Source organism: Typopeltis vanoorti, chromosome 6, assembly GCF_054136105.1.
Source record: "Typopeltis vanoorti isolate ZY-2024b chromosome 6, IOZ_Tvanoo_1.0, whole genome shotgun sequence".
Taxonomy (NCBI): domain Eukaryota; kingdom Metazoa; phylum Arthropoda; class Arachnida; order Uropygi; family Thelyphonidae; genus Typopeltis; species Typopeltis vanoorti.
Window position 1 is genome coordinate 8,165,823 of NC_143554.1, and position 27,481 is coordinate 8,193,303.

The 27,481-nt window shown below is 37.4% G+C and overlaps 1 protein-coding gene across 1 annotated transcript in view; it reads right to left on the reverse strand.

Annotated features, from left to right (window-relative positions):
* LOC150105267 (uncharacterized) overlaps positions 1-27,481 on the reverse strand; it is a 163,201-nt gene that overhangs the window by 29,672 nt on the left and 106,048 nt on the right. The window contains exon 7 of the mRNA XM_090394035.1: positions 22,044-22,205. Coding sequence (XP_090250161.1) covers positions 22,044-22,205 — 162 coding nt within the window. The remainder of the gene's footprint in view (positions 1-22,043; positions 22,206-27,481) is intronic.

A 27,481-nucleotide genomic window follows, 5' to 3' on the forward strand; every position in this document is an offset into this window, starting at 1 on the left:
ATTCTAGTGGAAATGTTATTCTTTAAGTTAGTTTATATATTATACTTGAAAATTAATGTTACTCCTACCTCTATAATTTTAAGTGTTGGTAGAGGAGAATATATGAATTTATTCTCCTCTCTCAATAACTAATTTCCATGTTAAAACATACTTTTTCCATACTTTGTTTACTAACTGTCATTGATAAAGCCTGTACATCAATGAGAAAGAAGTGGTTCAGTGTATTGTCAAAAAATATCACCACTTTATTTTTGACCACTTCAGTAATTTAAAGTGATCACTCTCCCATTTCTCATCATCATCAGGCCCCCAATTTTTCCAGTATGCAATAAGTGATAGTCTCAGTTATGCCAAATATTTCTTCTTTTCAATGATATGTCTTAGCAGCAATGACAAGTTGTATACTGCTAGTGAAGAAGAGAATGACAAACAATATCAGGCCAGGAGAGTGCCTAGGATGGTAAGGAAGACAAAATTGGAATATAAGAAGAGACTGGCCCTGAGATCCAGAGAAATTCTTAAGGAATTTCTTATGTGGCCAATAGGAGGAGAATGACATTGTTGGATAAAAGTGGGAATAGAGCAACTGATGCGAAGGACATAGTGGTGTTGTTCAATGAACACTTTATTGGGGTGTTTCATCCTGGAGAAGTAGATTTTAATACTAGACAAATAGGGCAGATTCAAGAGGAGTGCATGTTTCAAATACTGAGTACTCTGGAAGTTAACAAAGCAATGGGACCTGATGGGATTTCATCAGGTTTTGAGAGAATGTGATAAAGAAATGACAGCTTGAACCAGCTTTTCAATGAAAGTCTGGCCACAGGAAAGGTGCCTAAGGAGGATAAGTTGGTGGCAGTAGAATGGAAGTATCAAACTATAGACCGATTTGTACTTCATCAGTAGTTAAGATTTTGGAGAAATTAGTGAGGGCAGATGAGGGTAATGTTATCTGTGAGATTTGTTAAGGGACACTTTTTTTTTTTTTAGAAATGATTGCCTTTTATAATAAAGTGGCAAGAGCTGTTGATGAGGTATATTCTGCCATTTTTTTTTTTTTTTTTTTTTTTTTTTGATAATACAAAATTGCATTTGACAGGGTACCACATAAGCTAATGTTGCAACATATGGGTTTGGATGTCAGTGAATTAGATTGGCTGTCAGATCAGTATCAGAGAGTTGTGTATAAGGGAGAAGCATCAAGGAAACAGAGGAATGCAAGTCAGGTCCACAGGGACCTGTATTTTTTTTTTTTATCTTTATGCCAATGGATTGCAGGGAAATATTCAGTTGTTTGCGGATGATGTGAAGCTGGGAACGTTATTAGTAATAGTGCAGATGTGGTAGCCCTGCAAGAGGATCTGAATAAACTAGATAGATGGGTAAATGAATGGAGGAAAGAGAGGTATCAGTTTAATTCAGCATAAATGTAAAGTCTTGAAGTTTGGGATACATCGATGAGAGGCTGCATACTCTGTTGAAGGAACTGTACTGGAAGAAATGGGAGATGCAAAGGATCTATGGGGGATAATTAATAAAACCTGAAATTTAGAAAACATATTGCAAAGGTGGTGAAGGTAACCTAGAATATTAATGCAATACTGAAAATGAATGCTGAACCTGCACAGATGAGTTGTTATTCCATTGTATAAAGTCCTGATCAGACCACACCTGGACTATTGTTCTCAAATTTGGTCCATAGGATTTGAGAGGATAAATTAACCATGGAAAGAGTATAGAGGCAGATAACAAAGATGATAACAGGACTGTACATTTTAGTTATGAAGATAGGCTGAGGGAATATAGACTGCAAAGTTTGGTGATGAGATAGATGAAAGAGAGATTATATGATTGAAACTTAAACTGTTGAGAGCTAGTTACAGGATTGGCACTGAAGAGTTCTTTCATTTGGTGGAAGAGGGAGGAAGAAGCAAAGACCAAGGGTCATTCCTAGAAGTTGCAAAAGGAAGTCTTGAGCAATAAGATAAGGAGTGGTTTCTTTGTATGGTGGGTGGTTGAACCATGGAATTCACTGCCTGATAGAAATGAGCATGATGGTCAAGGTTTGTGCTGTGTTTCTAAATTGTGCCTGCCACGATGAGTCTTGCAACTCCACAGAGGTCCTGAATCATAATAATTATATCTTTAAACAATTCGCATAGTCTGTCAGATACTAGACCAAACTGAATGGTAATGCTTTAGTTTTCTGAACAGCTAGCAAAAACGTTTGCTATAACTATTCTACTGTGTGCATGCTTAATGGGACTGAGCTGTGGTATATGGGATCACAATTTTATATATCAGTCCCATCTAAAAGGCTGCAGAACCTAGCATCAGTGTTGTGTGTAAGCAGATCCTGTCAGAGACTGGAAATGAGAAAATTATCAGAATGAGAGAATAGGAGAACCAGTAAAAGAGAGGGAATGAGAAAAATGCAAGAGAGTGCTGGAACCAGGGATGGAGAGATGCCAGGACAACACTTAAGTAAAGGAACAAAGAAAAAGTGTTAGTAAAGAGAGAGTATGGAAGTGCAGGTGAGCAAAGAACAGAGTGGTAGGAGGTGTGACGTATAGACACTCAATCTGTGGTGGGCAAGACAGAATGCCTGAGGAGTGTTAGAAAGTGTGACAATGGCAATTAAGTGAAGTGAAAGGGTAGATGAGATGAATGTGATGGTAGGAATGAATGACTTGAGATCTGAGGTTGTACGGAAGAAGACAGTACTTGTGTAACCATCTGGTGACAGCCCTGGAAGGGGGATGATTATGAAGAGCTCAGGAGACAGCTTGCGGGTGTAGCATAGAATGAGGAGTTAGCTGGAAAAGAGATCAACGTAGTTTTGGGGATTTTCAGAAACTATCTAGTAGATGCAATGTCTAAATGTATTCCAAGGGTGGGAAGGTTAAATAAGGTGGGTGTGAAATGGATGAATAAAGAAAATAAGCATGCAATACAGAGAAAAAGGGCATTTTGGAGGCAGCATAAGAGAAGTGGAAATAACCAATTCCATGAGGATTACAAAGACCAAGCAAGGCAGGTGACTTGGTTGGTGGGGGTAGCTAAAGTGAGTTATGAACAGCAGTTAGCTAATGAAGCCAAAACAAATCCTACTGTATCCAGCAAAAGAAAGAATGATTATGGAAAGATAACAGTGATTGGAGAAAATGGTATAAAGACAGCTGCTGCAGAAGGTGCAGTGGAGATACTTAATGAGCAGTTCATAAAGGTCTTTCAATCTTGTGAATGTGACATCATGGAAAAATAGAGAACAGTTGATAATGGGGGTGGAGAGACTGACTGTAAGTGAGCAAGAGATGTACGGAGTTGAGCAAACTAGATGCTAATAAGGCTGTGGGACTTTATACTGAAAGAATGTGCCAGTGAGTTGATGCCGGCCGCAACATATTTTTTTTAATAAGAGTCTTGCACTGGATCAAGTTCCTAAGGAGTGGAAGGAGGGCAAGATTGTGCCATTTCATAAAGGAGGTGATCGAACTCAAGCATCAAACTATAGGCCTATCTGTGTGTCAGGTGTTATGGTTAAGTTGTTGGAGAAGCTTGTGAGAACTACGACCCAGAATTGGGTTGACAACAATAGTATTATCTTTGATGGACAGCATGAATTTGCTTAAGGGAGGTCATGTTTTAGTAATCTGCTTATTACAATAAGGTGACTACTTCCTTGGACAGAAGAGAAGGATACAGAGATTTCACAAAGGCTTTTGACAGATTATTGCATGATAAGTTGATAGTCAAACTACAGCAGATGTGGTTGGATATTAGATTAATGCAATGGATTGGAAACTGGCTGTCTGACAGGTATCAGCAAGTTGTGTATGGGGGAGCAATATCCAGGAAAAGGAAAGTCACTAGTGGTGTGCCTCAGGAGTCTGTTTTAGGGCCACTACTGTTTAACGGGCATATTAATGATGTTGGTGAAGATTTGGGTGGAGATATTCAGTTGTTTGCAGATGATGCAAAGTTGGGACAGACCATGAAGAGTAGAGAAGACCTTGTGGCCTTACAAGAAGACTTGAATAAATTGAGCGATTGGGCATGGGAGTTCAACGTTGCAAAGTGTAAGTTTTAAAATTTGGAAAACCAAAATGGGATGCAGAATTTATGCTTGGTGAGGATATATTGTCGGAGGTGGAGGAAATATGAGATCTGTGGGTGATAGCGGATTCTGAAATTTAGGGGATACATAGCCAAAATTGCAAAGACAACACAAAGGCTTCTGGGAATGATGCACAGGACACTGACTTGTAGAAGTAGGGAGATTCTTATTCCATTGTGTAAGGCTTTGATTAGGCAACATCACTTCATCCTTCTTTTCAGAAGGATGAAGTGATGTTGGAAAGGGTTCAGAGGCAACTGACTAAGGTGGTTTCTAACCTCTGGAATGTCAAGTATGAGGAAAGATTGAGAAGATGCAATTTGCAGTGTCTTTTGGACAGGAGATGGGGAGATATGACAAACCTACAAGTTATTAAGGGGTTGTTATAGGATCAATGCTGGAGCAGTTGTACAGAAAATAGTGGGAGATCAGGGGAGAACCAGAGGTCATCCCTGGAAGCTGTAGAAGGAGGGTATGAGAAGTCAGTTTTTTTTTCAGGCAGAGTTGTGAATGATTGGAATACCTTGCCTGAGAGTGTGTTTAAAGCATGGTATGATGATCTGTGTATATGATAAAAGGACTTCCTATAGACAAACTATTTTGGATGGATAGCATACTGCTTGTTTTAATACAAAATTTATTACAACGGTCAAGTCTTTGACTCCATGGGGTCTTGGGTAATAATAATAATATATTTTGCATGAAGAATTGCAAATGAAAAAGCTTTGTGCAAGATGGATGCCACGCTTGCTCACAGCAGATCAAAAATGCACTCGCATGAAAATCTCTGAACTGTGCTTGGAGCATTTTGAAAAGAATAAAACTGATTTTGTGCATCAATTTATTACTATGGATAACATGGATTTATCATTACACACCAGAATCCAAACAACAGTCAAAACAGTGGACAGAACCCAGTTGTTCTGCGCCAAAGAAGACAAAGTTGGTTCCATTAGCAGGAAAGGTCATGGGATCGGTGTTTTGGGATGTGCTAAAAGCATTTTGTTTATTAATTATTTTGAAAAGGGTAAAAATAGTGACTGGGAATATTATTCCAATCTTTTAACCGACTAGAAGAAAAAATTCATGACAAAAGATCCGGTTTGCAGTAGGAAAAAAATCATCTTTCATCAGGACAATGCATATGCCGACAAAGGTGTTTTGGCAATGGGAAAATTAAGGAATCTGCACTATGAATTGTTGGAACATCCACCCTATTCCTCAGATTTGACTCCCTCTGACTTCTGTCTCTTCCCAAAACTAAAAAACTCTTCCTCGCTGGTCAGCATTTTTCTTTGAATCAAAAGGTGATTGGAGCTGTAGAGGGGTATTTTGCAATCTTACTGAGAACCACTACAGGGATGGGATAATGGCGCTGGAGCATCATTGGAATAAAAACGTATTAGTCTTTAGGGAGATTATGTTGAAAAATAAAAAATAATTTTGAAATTATAAAGTAGTTTTTTCATTGTTAGGCTGAGAACTTTTCAGACCACTCTTATATGTAGCTATTTGCTAATGGTGCCAAGTTAGGTAAAAATAAATAGAGCAGATGTGGTCTTGCAGAAGGTTCAATAGACTATGTGAGGGGCACTCAGCTTGATGTTGCATAGTGCAAGATCTTGAAATTTGATAAGAAAGGTCAGAATGCAGAGTATTCAATTTTGAAGAAGGTGGAAGAAATTAGAGAATTCGGAGACAAAGTTTATGGTTCACATGTCTAAAACTGTAAGAATACCACAATGAATTATGGCAATAATGAGGAGAACAATGACATACAGAAGCAAAGCGGTTGCGATTTCCTTTGTTATGATCATGCCACATAAGACTACTGTGTATAGATTTGGTTGCCTAGATTTCAAGGGGATGAGAACATTACTATTATTACATCTCCAGGGAGTCCATACACTCATCAAGGGAGGGCACCTACTCTACAACTTTATCTCCACCACTCAATCCACCAAATACACCAACGCCATCCACCAGCAGTAGTAATTTCACAGATAATCATAAATATCCATGCCCCTGGCGGGATTCGAACCCACAGCCTTTTGGCTGGAGAGCGGATACGCTAAACACTCGGCCAACCAGGCCGGCAACATGGAGAGGATCCACTACGTCGGTGTCAGGTCAATAGAATGTCAGGTATGAGTATAGATTAAGGGAATACAACTTGCAGAGCTTTGTGAATAGAAGGAGAGAAGATATGATTGAGACATAAGTTTGTGAGGTATTGTTACCAGATTAGTGCAGAAGAAGACAAGGGTAGAACAAAAGGCCATCCCTGGAAGCTGTATAAGGAGGTTCTCTGCATGGGGAGCATCTGGCAAGTGGCATGTAGTGAGTGGGGAAACTGTGGATGTGTTTAAGGCACAATTTGATGATCTTTTTGCATGAGAAAGTGTGGACCTCTGCAATGAATAAAGTTGAAATCAGTGGTGGCCAGTGAAAATTTTAAGTAGGGGTGCTACATATTCAAAATAAAAAAAAAATAATAAAAAAAATTCTTTTTTTTCCTAATCAGTAACCAATTTATTAATAAATAAATTTATATATTAAAAAATTGCTTTATTAAAAATATTTCACCCTCACCACAAACAAACACCAATAATGAAAGTTTCGTATCCCACAAAAATAACGCGCACGCATACGATACACTGCTCAAACGAGCAGTGTTGGAATGACTTGTAACATGCAATCACAAGTGCAAACGAATATCGGCGAGACTGGCTGCGATTGGTCGAACATGACAATACTGACACTGTATTCGTTTCGTAATCTAAAGCATTAATCGAACAATTCCAATCATTAACTATTCAATCACTGTCGAAACATAAGCTGTAACCTTTAACATGTTGTATTGCATTTATATAATGTTGTAAGCATTGTTATTATTTATAAACACAAATAAAATTTAAATTTTCAATTTTTTCCTTGGGGGGGGTGCTGCAGTGTCGCAGTGCTTATGTACGGGCCACCACTGGTTGAAATGGAAATAGTTGTGAGCAAATTATCAACATATCCAAAAATAATTTAAGGCCAAAAAGCATCAAACTTACATCATGTGCAAATGACTGTGTGTGTTTAAAGATATTGGTAATCTTTGTTCAACCTTTCTTTAACCTTTTACATGGATAGTTCTACTATAAAGAATAGGAGTGGTGGTAGACAATATGATAACCACAAAAATGAGATTTATTTTTATAGAATTTTGGCCCACATAAGGGAATCATCAGTATAAAAGCATAAGCAACAAAATTAAGACCTAACAAGCAGTACATGTGAGCTACACATAAATGACAGAGGAATGGTCTTTAGTAATTTTTTTTTTTTTTTAAATCCTAATGACAGTTTTTTAAATTGAATGACAAAAGTCTGTCTAAGGGTTGGATGTAGAACCACAATTTCCCATAACTTTAGTCCAACATTTATATTCATACAGGAGCTTTAACTTAAGTCCCATAACTTTAGTCTATCATTTATATTCTTACAGCTTATACAAGCTGTAAAAGACTTCATTCCTTGTATAATTGTAAAATCATTCTAAAAGAAAACAGCTTTTGTGTAGGACCTAGGTCTTCTTTCAGTGTGACTGAAGTAGCCCACAAGTCCAAGGTATCTGATAAACACTGGAGTAGACTAGAGGCTGAAACTGTCCTTTGTCACATGTAGAAAGGAAGGTTTATTAGAAGCCAAAACATGATGAAGTGAGAATTGTGAGAAAGAAAGGGGGGGAGCAGCTACTCCGCTTATACACAAAAATTCAAAGAGTATTAGGAATAAAGGTTCCGAGTTAGTAGCTTTGATAAAAATTAGTCAGTCCTCAAACTGTTAGTGTCAGTGAGATGTAGATAATAGAGGCTGACATACTTGTAAGAATAGAATATGTTGGTTATGGCAGTACTGATCTTAGAAGAGCTGTGTCTACTCCACTTGGAAAGTGAAGCAGCAAAATGGCTTTGAGGCCATTTGGTGTAAGGTTGAGGCAAGCACAAATTTTAGATATCAAGTAGAGTTGCTACAGAAAATGGGTAGGGAGATGATTCTGTAATATTTAGGCAGATGACTAGTAAGTGACAGGAAGGTGTGACAAACTATGAAAACATTGAGTGAAACAAAAAGAACACATATGAGGAAGGAAATTTAATTCCTTGAGCTATTTAGAGATAATAGCTAGACTGGTCCAAGATTCATGGAACAAAAGATATGTGAAATTACAATACTGAAAACTGATAAATTAAGCAAACAGGGTGATGTGCCATTGTAAAACTGAATAAAGGCTGCTATGCCAGGGAGTAATTATCTGAAAGAGTTCTGAAATTTCTTTTAGAGATACATTAGTGAAAAGTGAAGTTATGTGAAGCAAAAATACTGACCATAACGTCAGCATCTTTAAGAATGCAATTGACAATCAAGATTTAAAGTATATAGAATTTTAAACTGGGAGGAAGTATAGCCTGCAATGAGAGAGAGAGAGTGAGCTTTGGTTAAGTGTTTGGCTACATTATAATTAGGGGAACCAATGCTGTTCACCAAGTCTCAAGTGTGTGTATTTTAAGCAATCAGTAAATTTGGAGAGGCCTACAATTATTATAAGGTTTAACTTCAAAAACATAAACTTAGTGCCAGTCATCTATTTCACATTGTAGAGACACCTACAGTAGATTAAAGGCAAAACTATGTCCCACTCTCCCTCCTCCCCCAAATATTCTTTTCGTGGAAAATTTTGAAAATACTGCCCTAAATTCTGTCCCTGTCAAACCTGCAATATGGCTATGCTACATGGGCAATGTCTATTTGACCTCATGGTGGATATGTTGGAAATGTTTTTAGCACACATCAACAGCTAACAAAAAACAGATTATAGGCACATATGTAGGCTGTACTCTCCCACTAATCTTTTCATGGGACATTTTGAAATTACAGCCTCTGCCCCTTGTAACATAGCTATGCTACATGGATAATGTGTTCTCTATTTAGCCACATGGCAGGGATATGTTACAAAAATTTTATCACATCTCAACAGCCAATACCTGAGGATCCATTTCACCAATGGAAAGGAAAACATCTGTCTGCCCTCACACTCTTGTCTCTTAATCCTTATCCTATTTCTGTGTACAGAAATACCCATCTATGACAGTACATCCACCATATATCACATTCCCATCTCTCCCAACAATATGATGTCACGTTAGCAAATCATTATTATTATGATTCAGCCCTCCATGCAGTCAAAAAAACTCATTGTGTGAGGTCCTTCCTAGAAAAGAAAAAGGTATCATACCAATCCTTGAACTCATTGACCGTTCATGCTATCATGACTCAATCAAGCAATGCATTCCGCAGTTCAACACCCTCCATGAAAAGAAACCACTCCTTGCCCTTTTGCTCCCAGCTTCCTTTTGTAACTTCCAGGTTTGTCCTCACTCCTCCCCCATTCCAACAAGTGAAGGAACTTCCCAGTGTCAACCTTGTAATTAGCTCTCAACAGTTTAAGAGTCTCAATCATATCACCTCTCCTATCTACCAAACTCTGCAGTCCACATTCTTTCAGCCGTTCCTCATAACCAACATTGTATAGTCCTGAAACCATCTGTTATCCACCTCTGTACCCTTTCCACAGTTAATTTATCCCCTTCAAATATTAAGGACTAAATTTAAGAACAATAGTTCAAGTGTGGTCTGATCAGGACTTTATGCTATGGAATGACAACTTATCTCTGCAGGTCAGCATCCTTCTCAGTATTACAGCAATCCTCCGGGGTTACCTTCACCACCTTTGCAGTATGTTCCCTGAATTACATGTTTCTATCAGTCATCACCCCCAGATCACTTGTCTCCCCTACTTCCTCCAGTGTAGCTCCTCCAATCAAGTATGCAGCCTCTCATCGATGTATCCCAAACTTCAAGACTTTACATTTATGCTGAATTAAAATGATACTCCCCTCTTTTCCCCATTCATTTGCCCATCTATCCAGTTTATTCAAATCCTCTTGCAGAGTTGCCACATCTGCACTATTACTAATAATCCTATCTAGCTTCACATCATCTGTAAACAACTGGTGGTGGTGGGCAGTAGATGGCATTGATGGAGATGATTGGTAGAAGTTCGGTGTAGTGGTGGAAACAGTTGTATAGTAGGTGTCCTCCCGCGATGAGTCCGAAGACTCATCGCGGGAGGTGTCACGAACAATAATAATAATAATAACTGAATATTTCCTTGCAATCCACTGACAATGTCATTGATATAAAGGTTGAACAACACAGGTCTCAGTACTGAGCCGTATGGGACCTCACTTGTAACCTTCTGTCTCCTTGATATTGTTCCACCATACGCAACTCTGATACCTATCAGATAGCCAATCCTGAATCCATTTGACTAACCTGACATCTATCATGTGGCACCCTGTCAAATGCCTTTGCAAAATCCAAAATAATGGCTGAATATGCCTTACCCTCATCGACCGCTCTTGTCACATCATTATAAAATGAAATTAGGCAAATCATGCTGGAACTATTTGCTCTGACCATAATAATTTCTCCACAGAAATCAATCACATCTGGGACACTTTAACAAATGGCTTTCCTCTTCACAAAATCAATAGAATTCTGTTCATCTGGCAAACCTAATACAAAAAATCCATTGTCATTCCCTACATCTGAAGCATCTAGGAAATAAAAAATTCACATGTTCTACGAAAGTAGAACACACAGCAGACCTCCTTCAAGTCATACAAAAACAAGCTACCCTTATCTCCTCAGCAGAAGATCCCCTCCATCATTTAGCCCAGTCTGGAGCCTATGGTATCCCTTGCTCCTTCAAACTATCTTACACCAGACAAACAGGAAGAACACAGGAACTACACTATCTACCAATAATTGTCCAGACACTTTAGCAATTGACAACTGATACCAGCAGGTGAACCCTAATATCAGGTATGTCCACTTTTGACTCTGATCAATTCTTGCATCCATTGAGGGAGACTTTCCACCAACGTGCGGCAGACATCAAGAGGAATTTGTCTCCATTCCTCCATCAAAGCAGTACTGGGTTCAGTGACAGATTGAGGATGTGCTGCTCTGGACTTCAATCACCAATCCAATTTGTCCCACAGGTGTTCAATGAGATTAAGGTCAGGACTCTGCACAAGCCAGGGCAGTCATTTAACACCCATCTCTTCATACCATTCCATAACAGCTGCAGCTTTGTGGCATGGAATATTGTCATCTTGACAGTAACACTGGTCTGTTCCATAAAAACTCCACAGTATAGGCAGCACCTGATTATCCAGAATATCAAGATACTGAGATACCTTCATGGAACAACAGACAACGACTGGTGGTTGCACACCTAACTAGCTGAACGCATCCCACACCATTACTCCTCCTCCTCCACCAAACTTTACTGTGGGTAAAACATATTATTACGGGCAACTCCAGGGAGTCCTTAGACTCATCGAGGGAGGCCCCAAATCATGTTCATCACAACTATTCGACATTCACACAGTATCTATCATACCTTGCCTTAAACTCATTCACTGTCACAGCACCCACTACATACTCCAGCAGCTTATTCCACTCATTCAGCACTCTAAAAGTAAAGAACCCAGCTCTAACATCCTTACTAACCACACTCTTGCCCAGCTTCCATGGATGTCCCCTAGTCCCCCACCACCAGCCCTGGTTGCAAAAATATCTTCATAATTAATTTTATAGAAACCCTTCAGTAATTTGAATGTCTCAATCATATCTCCCCTCCTCTGCTTATCAACCAATTTCTGCAACCAATACATCCTCAACCTGTTCTCATAAGGTTCATTCCACAGACCTGCTATCACCTTGGTCACTCACCTCTGGATCCTCTCAACCTCCTCCCCATCAAGAAGAAACCTAGGTGACCACATCTGGGCACAGTAGTCGAGATGGGGTCTTATCAAGGCTCGATACATAGGAACAATAACATGCTTGTCAAAGTATTCTTCAGCAACCAAGTGATTTGATGAGCTGATTTGGCCACTTTTGCAATGTGCCCCCTAAACTTTGACTCTTTATCCACCAACACTCCTAAATTTCTTGCCTCATCAATTTCCTGGAGTACAGTTCCACCAATGTAGTAAACTGCTGCTAATCTTTTCACCCCAAAATGTATACCCTTACATTTTGCCACATTAAATTGACATCCATTCTCCTTAGCCCAGACCTCCAATCTATCCAAATCATCCTGGAAAATTTTAACATCATCTGCATTCACTATTGCCCGACACAACTTTGCATCATCTGCGAACAAATGAACTATTCCTCTCAGATTTTTTCCTATATCATTAATGAACAAATTAAACAGCAGTGGTCTAAGAACAGATCCTTGTGGCACACCACTAGTCACAGGCCGTCTTTTGAACTCTACTCCTGAAAAAACCACTCTCTGATATCTCTCCGTCAACCACCTTCCTATCCATCTCACCAACCCTATATCCATCCCCATATGCTGCAATTTACTGATTAGAATTCCATGTGGCATCCTGTCAAAGGCCTTAGCAAGGTCCAGTAGAATCACTGTAAACCCATTACCCTTATCAAGTTCAGCCGTCACTATGTTATAATATGTGAGCAAGTTACTGAGGCATGACCTACACTTCACAAAACCATGCTGTCCCCGATACAGTATCCCATTTTCATCTATCAAATCTTGTATTTTCCTCTTGACTATTTTCTCTAAGACCTTGATAATGATTCCTGTTATACTGATTGGCCGGTAATTTTCAACAGCAGCCTTGGAACCACCTTTATGCAGCGGAACTATTTTCCCCTCTTTCCACCCCCGTGATACTGACCCAGACCCGAGGCTCAAATTAAACAAAATCGTCAAGGGCACTGACAATTTTTTACCCACTTCACATACGACACGAGCTGGTATACCATCCAATCCCACAGATGTATTGACATTGAGGTTCTGTAATAGACTAGTTACCTCTACTTCATTCATCACAATTCCAGTATAAGCTGTTGGTTCTTCCATTCTTGCAATGTCACCACCTGGATGATATACTCTTGCAAAGTGCTCGCTCAATAATTCCACTGATTTGGTTACCTCCCTACCCTCAGCATTTTTTAAGATCATTCTGCCATGAACATTTTTCCTTTTACTTGCAACATATTGAAAAAACTGTTTGGGATTCTCTTTGGCCTGCATGGCCAATATTCTTTCATAATCTGCGTTTGCTTTTCTTACTACCCTTGTTACATTTCTGGCCTGAGCTTTATACTATTCCTGCATCTGCTGGTCACCTTTCTCCTTAAATTCCCTCCACAATTGTTTCTTTTTTTTGCAGCTCAAGATTAATGGTGTTATTCATCCATTTAACCCCTACTTGATTTATTATTTGGACTCTTGGAATACAGTCAACCAATGCCTCCTGCAAACACTTCCTAACCACCTCCCATGCTCTATCAACATCCAGCCCTTGCAGTTTTACATGCCATGGCACTGAGCCAAGCACACTCCTAAGCTTGTCATACTTACCAGCCCAGTAATTCCACATGTACCCTGTCTTAATTGTAAATTCCACTCCTTTAGCCACCTCCCAAGTCATGACCTTATGATCACTCTTGCCAATTGGTGGCAACATGGTCATGTTCGTTACAGCCGCATTCTCAGATGCAATTACTAGGTCAAGCACTCTCTGCCCCCTAGTATTTTCCATTACATGCTGCCGCAGATAGTTGTCCCTTAATAACCGCATAAAATCCAATTCCTTCCTCCCATGTGCCCTCTCCTCCTTCCAGTCAATGTTACCATAATTGAAATCCCCCATAATAATTACCCTTTTTCCACTCATTTCTTCTATTTGCCTATGCATACTATCCCCACCATCTATTCCATCTCCTGGTCTATAGCAGCACCTAATTGTATATTTTGTTCTGCTAGCCTCTATCTCACACCAAATAGCCTCAAATGTGCTCTTTTCTCTATCCTGCAGTTCAATTTCTATACTCCTTTGCTGCAACTCATCAGCTATCATCAATAACACTCCTCCCCCCTTTTTATTCTCCCTGTCACTCCTGAACATGCTATACCCGTCACATTCAATCCCACTAGCTTTATCATCTTCTGTCAGCCATATTTCACTAATACCAATAACCTGTGGCCTGGAAGTGCCAATCAAGGCCAAAAACTTCTCCTCCTTGTTCCTAATACTCCTGGCATTAGTGTACATGAATTGCAGAAGCCCGTTAGTCCCATCCCTACTTTGATGCCTAATACTAACTATCCTATTCTGATTTGTTGCCCTTTGTACTCGCTTGGGCATATTATACTCATTCATACACTCAACTGCCTCCCTAAAGTCTGCATATCTACTTCCCCTCTCCCTTAATAAATCTAGTTTCCCCGAGTCTGTACATCCACTTCATTCATCAACACTTTTTCAAGCCTCCATACATCAAATCCATTCAAATGTAAACCATCCATCTTATATAAATCCTTTTGCCCATCAAACTCACTCCATACATCCACAAATTCCACACCACTCTCGGTGCATAACCCACGCATAAAGTAAAGTCATTGTCGATTATGGTCCTCCTCCTAAACACTTCACTGTCATACCTCGGCAAAATACTCATCCTAACTCTCTCACTCTTCTCTTTGGCTATCTCAAGTAATTCCCTCACATCCTGTATCATTTCCATTTTGCCTTCTTTCAAATAATTTGTTCCTGCCACGACTATCATTTCTTTCACCCTCTGTTTTTGCACGCTAATAGACTTGCTGACGTCCTTTATGTTCGCACCCGGTTGGTATGATTTCGTCAAACTCTCAACTATCACACCTCTTAATAAGAAATCTCCGTACAGCACTCGCTCCTTCATTTTGTTTACGTTTACGAACATTCTCTTATTTTACGTATCAGACTTTCGCCGTTTATTAGTTGGTACATTCAGTACACATTTTTGTGTATGCTCCAGTTGCCGTTTTGCTCTATGTATCACTCTGCTCAACCATGCGATCTCACTACTTGCATCTATCTCACCATTTTCATTATCATTTAAATCATCCATTTGTTCTGTATTTTTACCTTCATTTACACTTTCGACGTCGCTCTCACACCTATCTGGTACTACCTTGCAATTTCTTATCACATCACTATTTTCTGACTTTCTTTAACGATATCGCTCTCGCCACCCGAAACATGCTTTAGATCCTCATTCTCCTTACACTTTCTGCACATATTTACTCCACTATCACCATCTAACCAGACTCCAACTGCTCTTCGCAAAGCATACATCTCACAGACAGCACATTGCATAAATTCTTTTATATCAAAATTTTTAAAAAACATGGCGACCTGGTTGCCATTTTTTTTTTTTTTTATATTGGTGCCATGTGGACGCTATCGTATCTTAAAAATAATAATTAAAATAACACAGAAAACACACAAAAATTGCACAGCCACAGATACGAAAAGAAAACAATATTACGTAAAAGTCTAGTAAAATTGCCAATGATAACATAAAATATTACTGATCTTTTCAGGAGCTCTCGACAAGCGACGATCATATCAGTGCGACACCTACCGACCGATCATTTTCACGAACAGGTGAACCCATCACTCCAGTGTACTGTTTTCCACTGGTCAATTGTCCAGTTCACACACTCTTTGTACTAGGCTAGACATGCCATCTTGCTCGTTGTTGTGATATTCGCCTTGTGCCACTGTTCTTCTGTGGAAACCCAGTAATGGAGTTCTTTTAATACAGTATTAGTACTCACCATGGTGTTACTGGTACTCTGGAACTCATCATGGATAGTCTATGCCGATTGTAGCCGGTTCTTGAGAGCCACCCGTTTTAACATCCTCCTACCCTCCTTGTCCCTGTCAGTCATTTTTGGCAACTACCTTGGGTGGTTTCTTGCACTAGTGATGCCAGAACATCTCCATTTGTTGATCATGCTGCCAACCGTTGATATTGGATGCTCTAGTTGAGTGGCAATGGCATGTTTGGGCATGCCACCAATGTGGCAGCTCACAATGACATCTCTCAAAGTAACCGAGTTCATGCCATGTTGCCATACCACCTGTATTCAAATGCTACAATGAAATACTGCTTTCTTTATATGTTATTAACAAACCAGTAATGTTCCCCCAACTTCAAATAACAGGGGTGTCTGGACAATTATTGGTAGATAGTGCATGTCCATTATTACCTGCACTACAATCATTCTGGAGATTGTAAAAACATTCCTTTTATACAGGAGCAGATATAAATTTCAAAGACTATTCCTAGAATTTGAGCATTACAAAAATTTGTCACATCTAAACAAAATTCTGCTTGCCTCACTTTATCAAAAATCTGAGAGACCAACATAGTAAGGAGTTTCCATCACTGCACCCATAGAGGATGCCAGTTAGGATTGCACAATTCACACTCAGTTTGTGTTTGCTTTCTTGCTAGTGTGCCTGTATGCACATACTCAGTATATTTCTTTGTGCCCATGAAGATGCCTTGACCAAGGCAAAATAATGCTGTGATAATTTATTAACTGCAGACATGTTTATTCTGATAAAAACAAAAACAAGTATAAATATCTCAGCATCTATGAATTATTCAAAATCACCTACATTCAGATTTTTCACAGAAAGGAAAAATATACAAAGAGCTAGATGGGACTGCAACGAACCCTCTCCCCCCCCCCCCCCCAGCCAATTTCTTTATGGAATTTCTAGAAAAGTAAGTTGCATACAAATCAACGGTCTAGCTACACTATATAGCTGTGTTTTCTATATTTGGTTCCATGTCTTGGATAATTTAAAAATGCATTTCTAGCATGTTCAAACAGCTAAAATCCAAAAATACACTTCACCATAATTTAAAATGAAAAAAAGTCTTCCCTTCTAAAACACAGTATGGATTTTTTAAAAATCAAAAAAAATTTCTGTTTATGGAAAATCCACACATATAGAGGTACTTATGTAAGCAGTTACACCATCCAACCAGCAATACAGCATCCTCAAAACTCTGGGCTCTTTCTACTGAATTCAGGTATACCTTTCAAACATTTTCTTAAGCCAATAGCTATATCCCTATAAAACAGAAAATACTACATGTCCACCTCTCCCTCCCACAACCGATGCACAAGATCAGAGCAAAAATATTCCCCTCCCTGATATCTATTGTACATCTGAAAAGAAAGCAAAAGTTACTTTCAAATAATATCTTCCTGTCACTTTCAAACCAACATCTAGCTAGCAACCTTCGTCTGTTCTCTTAAGGATCAGTTTCATCTTTTTTGTACTGTACATCCTAGTGTACAATGCTCCTTGTCTCTAACTTAGCCTACTTTTGGAAAACTGGTAGGATCTGTTAACATCCATCTTGAACATAACTGTATCCTTTCACACAGGATTAAATGAAACAAGACAACTATGCTGCATTGTCTATGAGAAACTTATAGTCTGAAAGTTTATTTTTGGGATATCATCAGCTATAAACACTCACATAATCGCAACAAGCTTGACTGCTTCAGTTTAGATGACTATCTGCCAAAAAATAGGCAGTCATCCTAAAACCACACCTCTGAATTAACTGTTTTATTTTTTTTTATGAATTCTAGAGGTTGCTGCCTTGACATATACATTGGTTTTTCAGTTAAGATTTGAAATGTTTCTACTATATTCTGAGTGCTGTGTGTGTGTTTTGCCACAGTTGTAATTTTTGCTCTGAAGATACTGGTTAGAAATTCTGCAAAATACTATTAAATCCAATAAAATTATTTATTCCTCATGCATTGTTAATACTACAAAATGCTATACTTGCAAATTGAAGATGTTAGTTAAGAGTAGGGAAAGAGTGGGAAATGATAGAAACATTTAAGTTACGAAAAGGATTTCATAGGATTGATGGAGATGAAATTTTTTTTTAGCACTTTTACAGAACAAGGGACCTTGATCACATTCAGCTTATGCAAAATTCCATGAGTCAGAACAATATGAACATGCCACCTCCTCCACACATTTTCTCTGAGATAGAAAAAAAAAAAGTGCTACATAAAGCAACTTATTGGCGGTTAGAACCTTTTCATTTCATAGCAAATAAAGTAGCAAGTGATCTGGATCACTTGCTACCTTTAAATCGCTCTTCTCTGGATCCTCTCCACCACTTCCTCATCCAAGAAACTCAGGTGACTACACCTGTGCACACACAACCCAGTTGTAGCCATATTAAAGCCTTATATGGAGGAATGATCAACTTTCTTATCAATGCTCATGAGTTTGGACTACAAGCTATGTACTGACTGATAGAACTGTACTTCAGGAAATTGAAGATAAGGATACTGGTGGATAGTTAAAAAGAGTCCCAAAACCACTTTTACACTTGATTTTTTTTTTTTTAATCAATTTTCTTCTAGGTCTTCCTGGGTATCTTTACACATTCTGTTCCAAAATGGAAGAGTATAAAGTTATGTATTTAACTCAGCCTGTAAGTTCTCTACCTCACTTTGATTAACTATTACACTACCCAATTTTGCATTATCAACAAACAACTAAATATCCCTCTTCAAATCATTTTCTGTATCATTCATATACAAATTAAACAGCAGAGTCCAATCATAGTCCTGCAGCACACCACTTGTCACCTGCTTTTCTCTGAATTCTGCTCCTCTATATACTACTACTATCTGTTCATCAGCCATCTCCAAATCTATATCATTAGCTTAAATTCAATCCCCGTTTGCTCTGAATTTGTGTAACAGAGCGGCAAAAATTGTATCTTGTCATATGCTTTAGCAAAGTCCAGGAGTATTACCGTTACCATTCCCTCTATGCAACTTGATTGTTTATTATAAAAAAGTGAATAAATTACTAAGGCACAACCTCCTCTTCACAGAGCATTGCTGGTCTGTAAAGAGGATCTCCATAAAGTTATATTTATCCATGCATTCCTGAGTTCTCTTTTTGACCAACTCTTCCATTACCTTTACCACCTTTCTGTAATTTATTACCTCACTCTATGGGCTTCATTTATGCAATGAAAATATTTTGCTTTCTTCCACCAGACTTGGGACTTGACCAAATCAGACACTTAAGTTAATCTGCCTAGTTGAAGCCAGTTCCTTGTAAGGAAATTAAAACAGACTAATATATTAACTCAAATTAAATTACAATATTTTAACAAAGTCAAACTGCCATCATCAGGGAACAAAATATGTGCATTCAAGTGCTACACTAAGTAATGCTGAAGCACATCAAACTTAGAGTAAGCCTAAAACTAAAAACCATTAGTGAGCCTAACCGGGCATCCTTGGCTGTTGGGCTGAAACACAGAATGAGAGCTTCGCAAATTTGGGACAATTTCATGCAACCAAATTTGTTAGGCTAATTTCTTAGTGCAGAAACAGATTCAAGGATGTGTCTTTTGTATTTATTTGTTATGATGTTGTAGAATGGCCTTCCTCCAGCATATCCTATAGTGGTTATCCAAAATTATGGTCAGAAAGTTCTGAGTGGCTGTAGTGGTGAAAATGGATGTAGTCTATGTTCAGTAATTGTGATGTTGTATCTGATGATCCAAGGCACATCTAAAAAATTAACTAAAAAAATCCTTTCAACCACTTACAGGCCATATAAAAATAAAAAAGGAGCATCCCTTATCCACTCCAAAGACCAGCCTATTATGGCCAAACAAACAGGACAGCTAATAAAGACTGCATTCATTTCCACAACTACATCCACTCAGGACTTGGTGACCATGTTTCAGACACTTGCCATAGGATATGGTGGAAGAAGACCACTCTACAACATCACAGCAAATAAATACAAAATGCTTTTCCTTGAATTTGCTTTTGCCTTAAGAAATTATCCTAACCTCAACAAATTTGGTCATGAAACTGCCTCAAATTGGGGAAATTCTCATTCTCTATACTTCAGCCCAACTGCTAAGGATGCCCGATTCAGCTCACTAATGAGTGATATTTAGCTTTATTCTAAGTTCAGCCTCATTACTTAGCATAGTGCCTGCATACTCATATTTTATTTGCTGATGATGGCAATTTGACTATGCTAAAATATTGGAAGTAGCAATTAAATTTATTTGAGTCTAAGTTGTAATTTCCTTAAAAAAAAAAAAAGTCGTGAATAGCCATTGTATGAACCTTACAAGAAGTAAGTAGTTTAGTCTTATAGCATTGAAGTAAGTTTTCAAGAGTATTATTTTCTGTCTGAACCACAAACATTTTTCTCTTATCAGCATTTGCAATTATAAAATTTTTATTTCTTTTTAGAGACAGCAATGCTTTAAATTCTGGAAAAGACATTAGCTGATGGAAGTTTAGACTGAGAATCTATGCCACTTCAAAAGGATTAACATTGCCTGAAGGAATATGTCAAAAAGAATTCATTAAAATATTTTTAGCTATTTTCAAATAAGGAAGATCATGTTATTAAGAAGAAAACTTGATATGTAATACCATTAAAGTAAAAGAAAAATTTAGTGTTGAAACATTCTAATTGTATAAACTGTGTTTAGACCATACGTGCACAACTTGCAAAACGCAGTTGAAAGTACTGATTATATTTCATAATATTTTTTTATTTGCATAAAAGTGAACAGAAAATAGAAAAAAATAACTTCTTATGGGAGAAGCTTGGAAATGTATATTACTAGGATAAGTCTGATGAAGTGGTGAGAGCGAGAAGGGTCAATGAGTGGTATTATAGACTTTGTGTTTCTTAGGGGGGGGGACCTCCCCTCGATGAGTCTTGATAGATTTAGTGTTTCTTAGGAAGGACTTCCCACGATGAGTCTTTTGACTCCATGGAGGACTGAATAATAATAAAGTCAAAAGACTTATTGTAGGATTATCTCTTGTCTTACTTCACTTGCTGTTGCAATAAATATTATTAAAAATTCTTTGTTTTCCATTACTACCATCCCCATTCTCACATCATAATTTGGAAAGTAACAAAACAAATATTCAATGTAATACTTTCAGCCATAAAGTTTAATCAGCATAAGATGTGTAACCCTTTATGCTAACCAAAATAGCTATTGAGTAAGGTATGAAATTCACAGATACTTTTTTTTTTTTTTAATTATTTATTTGAATTATTAAAACTGAAGAATATGATTATTGGTAATACCTAGATGCAAAAGTAACAAACTGGTTAGGATCAACTCTAAGATATAAAATTTGTTTACTAAACTATTATAGCTGATTAATGAGATTGATAAGGCTAGGGACTTAGGGGTATTGGTAGATAGGGAGATGAAGTTCAGGGGGACATATTGCTAAGGTGTCCAAGATTGCACATAGGATTACTTGGTTGTTGAGGAATACACTGACATCCAGATAAAGAGGTTATTATTCCCTTTTATAAAGCATTGATACTTCCACATTTGGATTACTGTGCTCAGGTCTGGTCACCTGGATTCCTTGGAGATGAGGAGGCTGTGGAGAGGGTTCAGAGAAGAGCGACTAAGTTGGTGAGTGATGTAAAAAATGCTCCCTACATTGAGAGATTAAGAGCTTGTGAATTGCAGAGGTTGGTTGACAGGCAGAGAAGAGGGGATATAACAGAAAAATTTAAATTACTGAAAGGTTTTTATAGGATTGATGCAGGAGAAATGTTTCAGCTGTGTGATAGTGATGGAAGAACAAGAGGTCAACCCTGGAAATTAAAGAAGAGTGTGGTTAACAAGGGTATGAGAACAAGGTTTTTTTGCCTGGAGAGTGGTGAATGAGTGGAATTCATTGCCTGAATTGGGTCTCCCGCGATGAGTCTACTGACTCCATGGAGATACCCGTAATAATAATAATCTTTAAAAATCTGGACCTCATCTACTCCAGAGCGGTCTAAGTAAGTAAGATTTTTACTTTAGCCATATAAGAAAAAAAATCTTATTATTCCAGTAAAAATTTGTATAATATTACCATTCCCAAAAAGATATTTCCTGCTGCACTAATAGATTCACAAGCGGTGGTACCAATGGTTATCTTAAGAAGCCAGCCTACATCACGAACGACTACCTGCATTATTCCATAATAATACAGGAGGGAGACAATAAAACTGAAGAATATGATTACTGGTAATACCTAGATGCAAAAGTAACAAACTGGTTAGGCTCAATGATATATTCCTCTAGTGTTTACTAAACTATTACAGCTGATTAAAATGGAACATTTTATTTCAAGTTTTCTATATTCACAAATGTAGGACTTTTTCTTTTATCAACTCTTATTATAATTACAGCTATTTTGCCTGCTTCAGTTTTTCCCAGAAATAATATACATATACATAATATACATATACATTTTATCAACTCTATACTCTAGTCAGTTGACTAGAGTATAGAATGGTTTATTATAATGAATTGTGAATTTTCTTTAGGACAGTATTAACTTATTCAACTTTCATTAGCTAGTACTAAGTGAGAATTCACTATAACAATGCTTGCCATGGCGAAGTGAGATTGATAGGACAAAATTTTAATAAAGCAAATTGCACCACTTCCAAGCAGTATACAAAGTAAAATAAAATAAGTTACATTGAAAGATGTTGCAATAATAAGATGTCAACAAATGGAAAAATTCAGTATACATATCAAAGCTAATAAATTTCAAACTATATATAATTATGTAGGTTCATTTCTTTTATAAAAAAATTTCATGCACTCTCTCAGAGAGAATTTGCCTGAAGTTGACTCAGTGACAGCAACAAAAAAAACTTAAATGCCACTCCTGAATTAATTAGGCAATTCCTATGCAGGCAATTCCATGGAGTCTACAGACTCACTGATACTGAAGGAGGCCTTAAACATTTAGCCCACCACTATGCAATATTCACCCAATATCTATCATACTTTACATGGCATCCTATTTTTACTCATTAACCACTCATCAATTAAAATAATTTAGTCCTTACTCTCTTGCTAACCATGCTATTGCTCTCTGTGATGACTCTTAGTTCTCAGCCCATTAGTCCTATACTGGAAAAAAAAAAATTCTTCAGTATCAATCCTATAAAAACCTTTAATTTGTGTATGATACTTCCTTCTTTTTTGGCTATTAACCAATTTCTATAACCCATAAATCTTTAACCTATCTTTAGTAAGAAGCATTCCATAGACATGTCACCATCCTGGTCACTCAGCTCTGGATTCTCTTCCTCATCTGAATAAAGTGACACAGTCTCACTGCTTTCACATAAATAGCCTTTGGTAAGCAAGCATGTGCCAGGTGACTGATCTATGGGGAGCTCAGGAGAAACAACTTTCTTGAGTTGTCTAATTTCAGGTTTGTAATTTATTTGCAGTAATGGCTGTCAGGTGAGTTGAATTTTCTTTTAATGACCATCTGTATTCTGTACAGGAAACTGAAGATTACTAATTGAAAATCTCATCTGACATAGCAGCTACACTTAGTTTCATTTTCTTTGATTGCAATGTGGTGTGGTGTGACATGAGATCTAGAATGTGCATGTCCAGATTAGTGTTTCTCAACATATAGTCTGTGGCCCAAAACCTATTCTTGGCGGGGGAAAAAATATGTCGTTCAAATATCAAGCTGTAAATGCTTAAGAAGGAAGAAAAAACATTCAATGACAAATACACGAGTCCCTTTGCCTAACTAACATCACATATTTTTATTAGTATCACAAATGCAATTGGTTAATTCAGCAAACTACATTACATGTGTGTGTACATACACACATTGCTTGACAAAACTAACAGAAAAAAAAAAAGTTCATTGTTGGTATGGAGAGAAATACATTGGTTTATTTGGCTATAACAATATAAACCATGTGGAATATGCCAGCTCCATGTTTATGGCATCTCCATGGAGTATACAAAGATTTAGTGAAGATGGTCGACACTAATTATTATTCACACAATTAACCATCATTTGTTTCCGTAAACCCATTCACTGGCAAAAGTACTCAGGACCACTTCTGGAAACTCACTGATTTACAACTCTCCAAGCAAAAAAGTAAGTCCTCATGCCCTTAACAACCACTTATATAACTTCCAGAGCTAATATTTTTTTTTCCTATATAATTATAAATTTCTTCTGCAATCTAATAAAACTCCTTTTGAAAACTTATGTTTCTATCATATCCCCTCTTTTCTACAGTAGCTTTTCCTCTTTCAATGGACTATTATTTTTACTTCCCTTCTTCCCCCTCCTCTTTCTCAGATCAAGATGCTAAAGTTGGCTTGAATGCTATCTTTTATACTGCTAGTTTAGTGAGGAGAACAATCTGTGGTGGTCACCATGCTGCTTAAAGCACTGGTTAGATCTCTCACACACACACACAATACTGCATGCAAATTTGGTCACACAATTTCCACTGTGATGTGGAAATGCTGGAGTGGGTCTGGAGATGAGTGACTAAGGCAATGTAAGGTCTCTGGGATGTCAGTTATGGGTAAACATTGAGGGAGTGCATATTGTTGAGTTTAGAGGATAGGCAGTAAGTGGTAATATGATAAATTTTAAGTTAGCGAAGGGATTTTACTGAATTAATACAGAGGTGATTATAAAATCAGTGGAAGGTAAAAGAAGAAAGAGACCATACCTCTAATTCTCTACCACACCTTGTTCAACGGTGGGATAAATAATAAAAAAAGAGGGAGTCAGGAGCAATTTTGACATAAGCAGATGGGTGAGGGAAATGTATTATGAATGCATGAATGAGCTTAAGGTTCAACACATATCTTGCTCATTGAATGAGATCCTATGATGAGCATGTAGACTCCATGGAGGTTGGTTTCTTATATTAATAATTCCTGTAAATTGGCTTCATACTAGCTTTGCTTATTCTGTTACCTAAAGATAACTATGAAAATATGCAGGAAGATAGAAAAACATTAATTGCATTCTCAATAGTCAATTATCAAAGAAACAAATTAGCTGTTTAAGCTATTGATACAGAAGATGGCATATTAAATATGACAACATAACAGAATAATGAAAGCTGGTATAACAGGAACCATCTGAATAAAATTTATATGGAATAAAATAAATTAGCCAAAATCAAAAATGGCAACATAAAAGCCACTGTTCAAGCCAACCTTTAACTTATTGATCTGAGTGTGTGTGTGTGTGTGTGTGTGTTCAAAGACCAGAGGCTACAGATGGCACCGACAGAATCATTAAAAATTAAACCATTGGAAAAGAATGAATAAACCAAATAAGACAGAGAAAGAAAAACCAAGATCTAGGTGTACTGATGCAGTTGGCAGAAGATCAATGCAATGCTAGAGACCTAGTAAATAATTGAATGATATAATCACGTAATCACAAGAAAGATATTTATTTAACCAAATATTTCGGTCTGGAAATAGCAGACCATCGTCGGTGGTATTACAAGAACAGTTTAAAAAAAAATATATACAAGCTAGAATACTAACAATAGATCGTTGAAATTAGAACATGCCGCGTGATGTTATATCACTAAGTATGAAACGAAATATTTTGAAGTAGAAACATGATTGAATTTGCTATAAAAAAAAAAAAAAAAAAAAAAAAAAAAAATTAATGAGTAATCTTGATTAGGCTTTCCCAGATTTTTGATATAGATATGCAGTCATTACGATTCAGGTTGGGATGATGGAGCAAGGCCTCCACGCTTTCCTTGAACAAACGTTCGAACCTATAACGGGATCTATGTAAGAGGTGCGTTTTGGACCAAAGGATGCTGTGGTCAGTTTCAATCCCGTGTTGAGCCAAACCAGACTTTTCAGGTTTATTGTGAAGAATGGATGATTGATGTTCTTGGATTCTTTTTTCAAGAGAACGTCCAGTCTGTCCAAAGTGACGTTCTCTTGAAAAAAGAATCCAAGAACATCAATCATCCATTCTTCACAATAAACCTGAAAAGTCTGGTTTGGCTCAACACGGGATTGAAACTATGTAAGAGGCGCGTTTTGGACCAAAGGATGCTGTGGTCAGTTTCAATCCCGTGTTGAGCCAAACCAGACTTTTCAGGTTTATTGTGAAGAATGGATGATTGATGTTCTTGGATTCTTTTTTCAAGAGAACGTCACTTTGGACAGACTGGACGTTCTCTTGAAAAAAGAATCCAAGAACATCAATCATCCATTCTTCACAATAAACCTGAAAAGTCTGGTTTGGCTCAACACGGGATTGAAACTGACCACAGCATCCTTTGGTCCAAAACGCGCCTCTTACATAGATCCCGTTATAGGTTCGAACGTTTGTTCAAGGAAAGCGTGGAGGCCTTGCTCCATCATCCCAACCTGAATCGTAATGACTGCATATCTATATCAAAAATCTGGGAAAGCCTAATCAAGATTACTCATTAATTTTTTTTTTTTTTTTTTTTTTTTTTTTTTTTTTTTTTTTTATAGCAAATTCAATCATGTTTCTACTTCAAAATATTTCGTTTCATACTTAGTGATATAACATCACGCGGCATGTTCTAATTTCAACGATCTATTGTTAGTATTCTAGCTTGTATATTTTTTTTTTTAAACTGTTCTTGTAATACCACCGACGATGGTCTGCTATTTCCAGACCGAAATATTTGGTTAAATAAATATCTTTCTTGTGATTACGTGATTATATCATTCAGTCTTATGTCGCAAGTATCCTTAAAACAACAAACTAGTAAATAATTGATTAATTTGGAAGAAAATGAATCCTGTGAAGTTAGTAATAACGCAAACATAATTATATAACATTACCAGTGTCATCTATCAGGAATTAATGGTTTTTCTAATTGTAAAATTAACTGGTAGAGTATTCAGTAAATGAAATGAAAAGAATGGCAATGCAGAACAACGATCTCAAGGTTCTCAGAACATACAGATTGCGGATTAATTTTATTTGATGTCAAATTTGAGCCCTGTGTAGCTAAGGATCAGAGAGAGATTGTGATGCAGATTAGCACGGGTTGTAGAAGGACAGGAGGAATATGGATGCATCATTGAAGATGGGATTATGACGAAGCAAAGTGATGGATTGCATAAGGTGGGGATTACATGGATATGAATGGAAATAAGTCAGAATCAGAGAAACTGGATTGGTCAGACCAAAGAGAGGTGTAACATAGCAGCTAGAGCAGAGAACTTTGATGTTGGTGAGATGGCCTAAAAGATGGGAATTGTTATGTTTATATATAAATGTAAGGAGTACATGAAATAAAGAAGCCGAGTTTGTTACACTGATTGAATCAGTAACCTCAATTATAACTCGTGTGATTGAAACTTGGTTGTCTGAGGATGATTTACTGTCAGAAATAGAATTTTCTGAAAGATAAGGTGAAAAGGGGGAGGGGTGAAGGGAGAATTGTTGATAGCAGAAGAATTGTGTTCAAACATTTCACAAAATGGCAATACATGAAGATT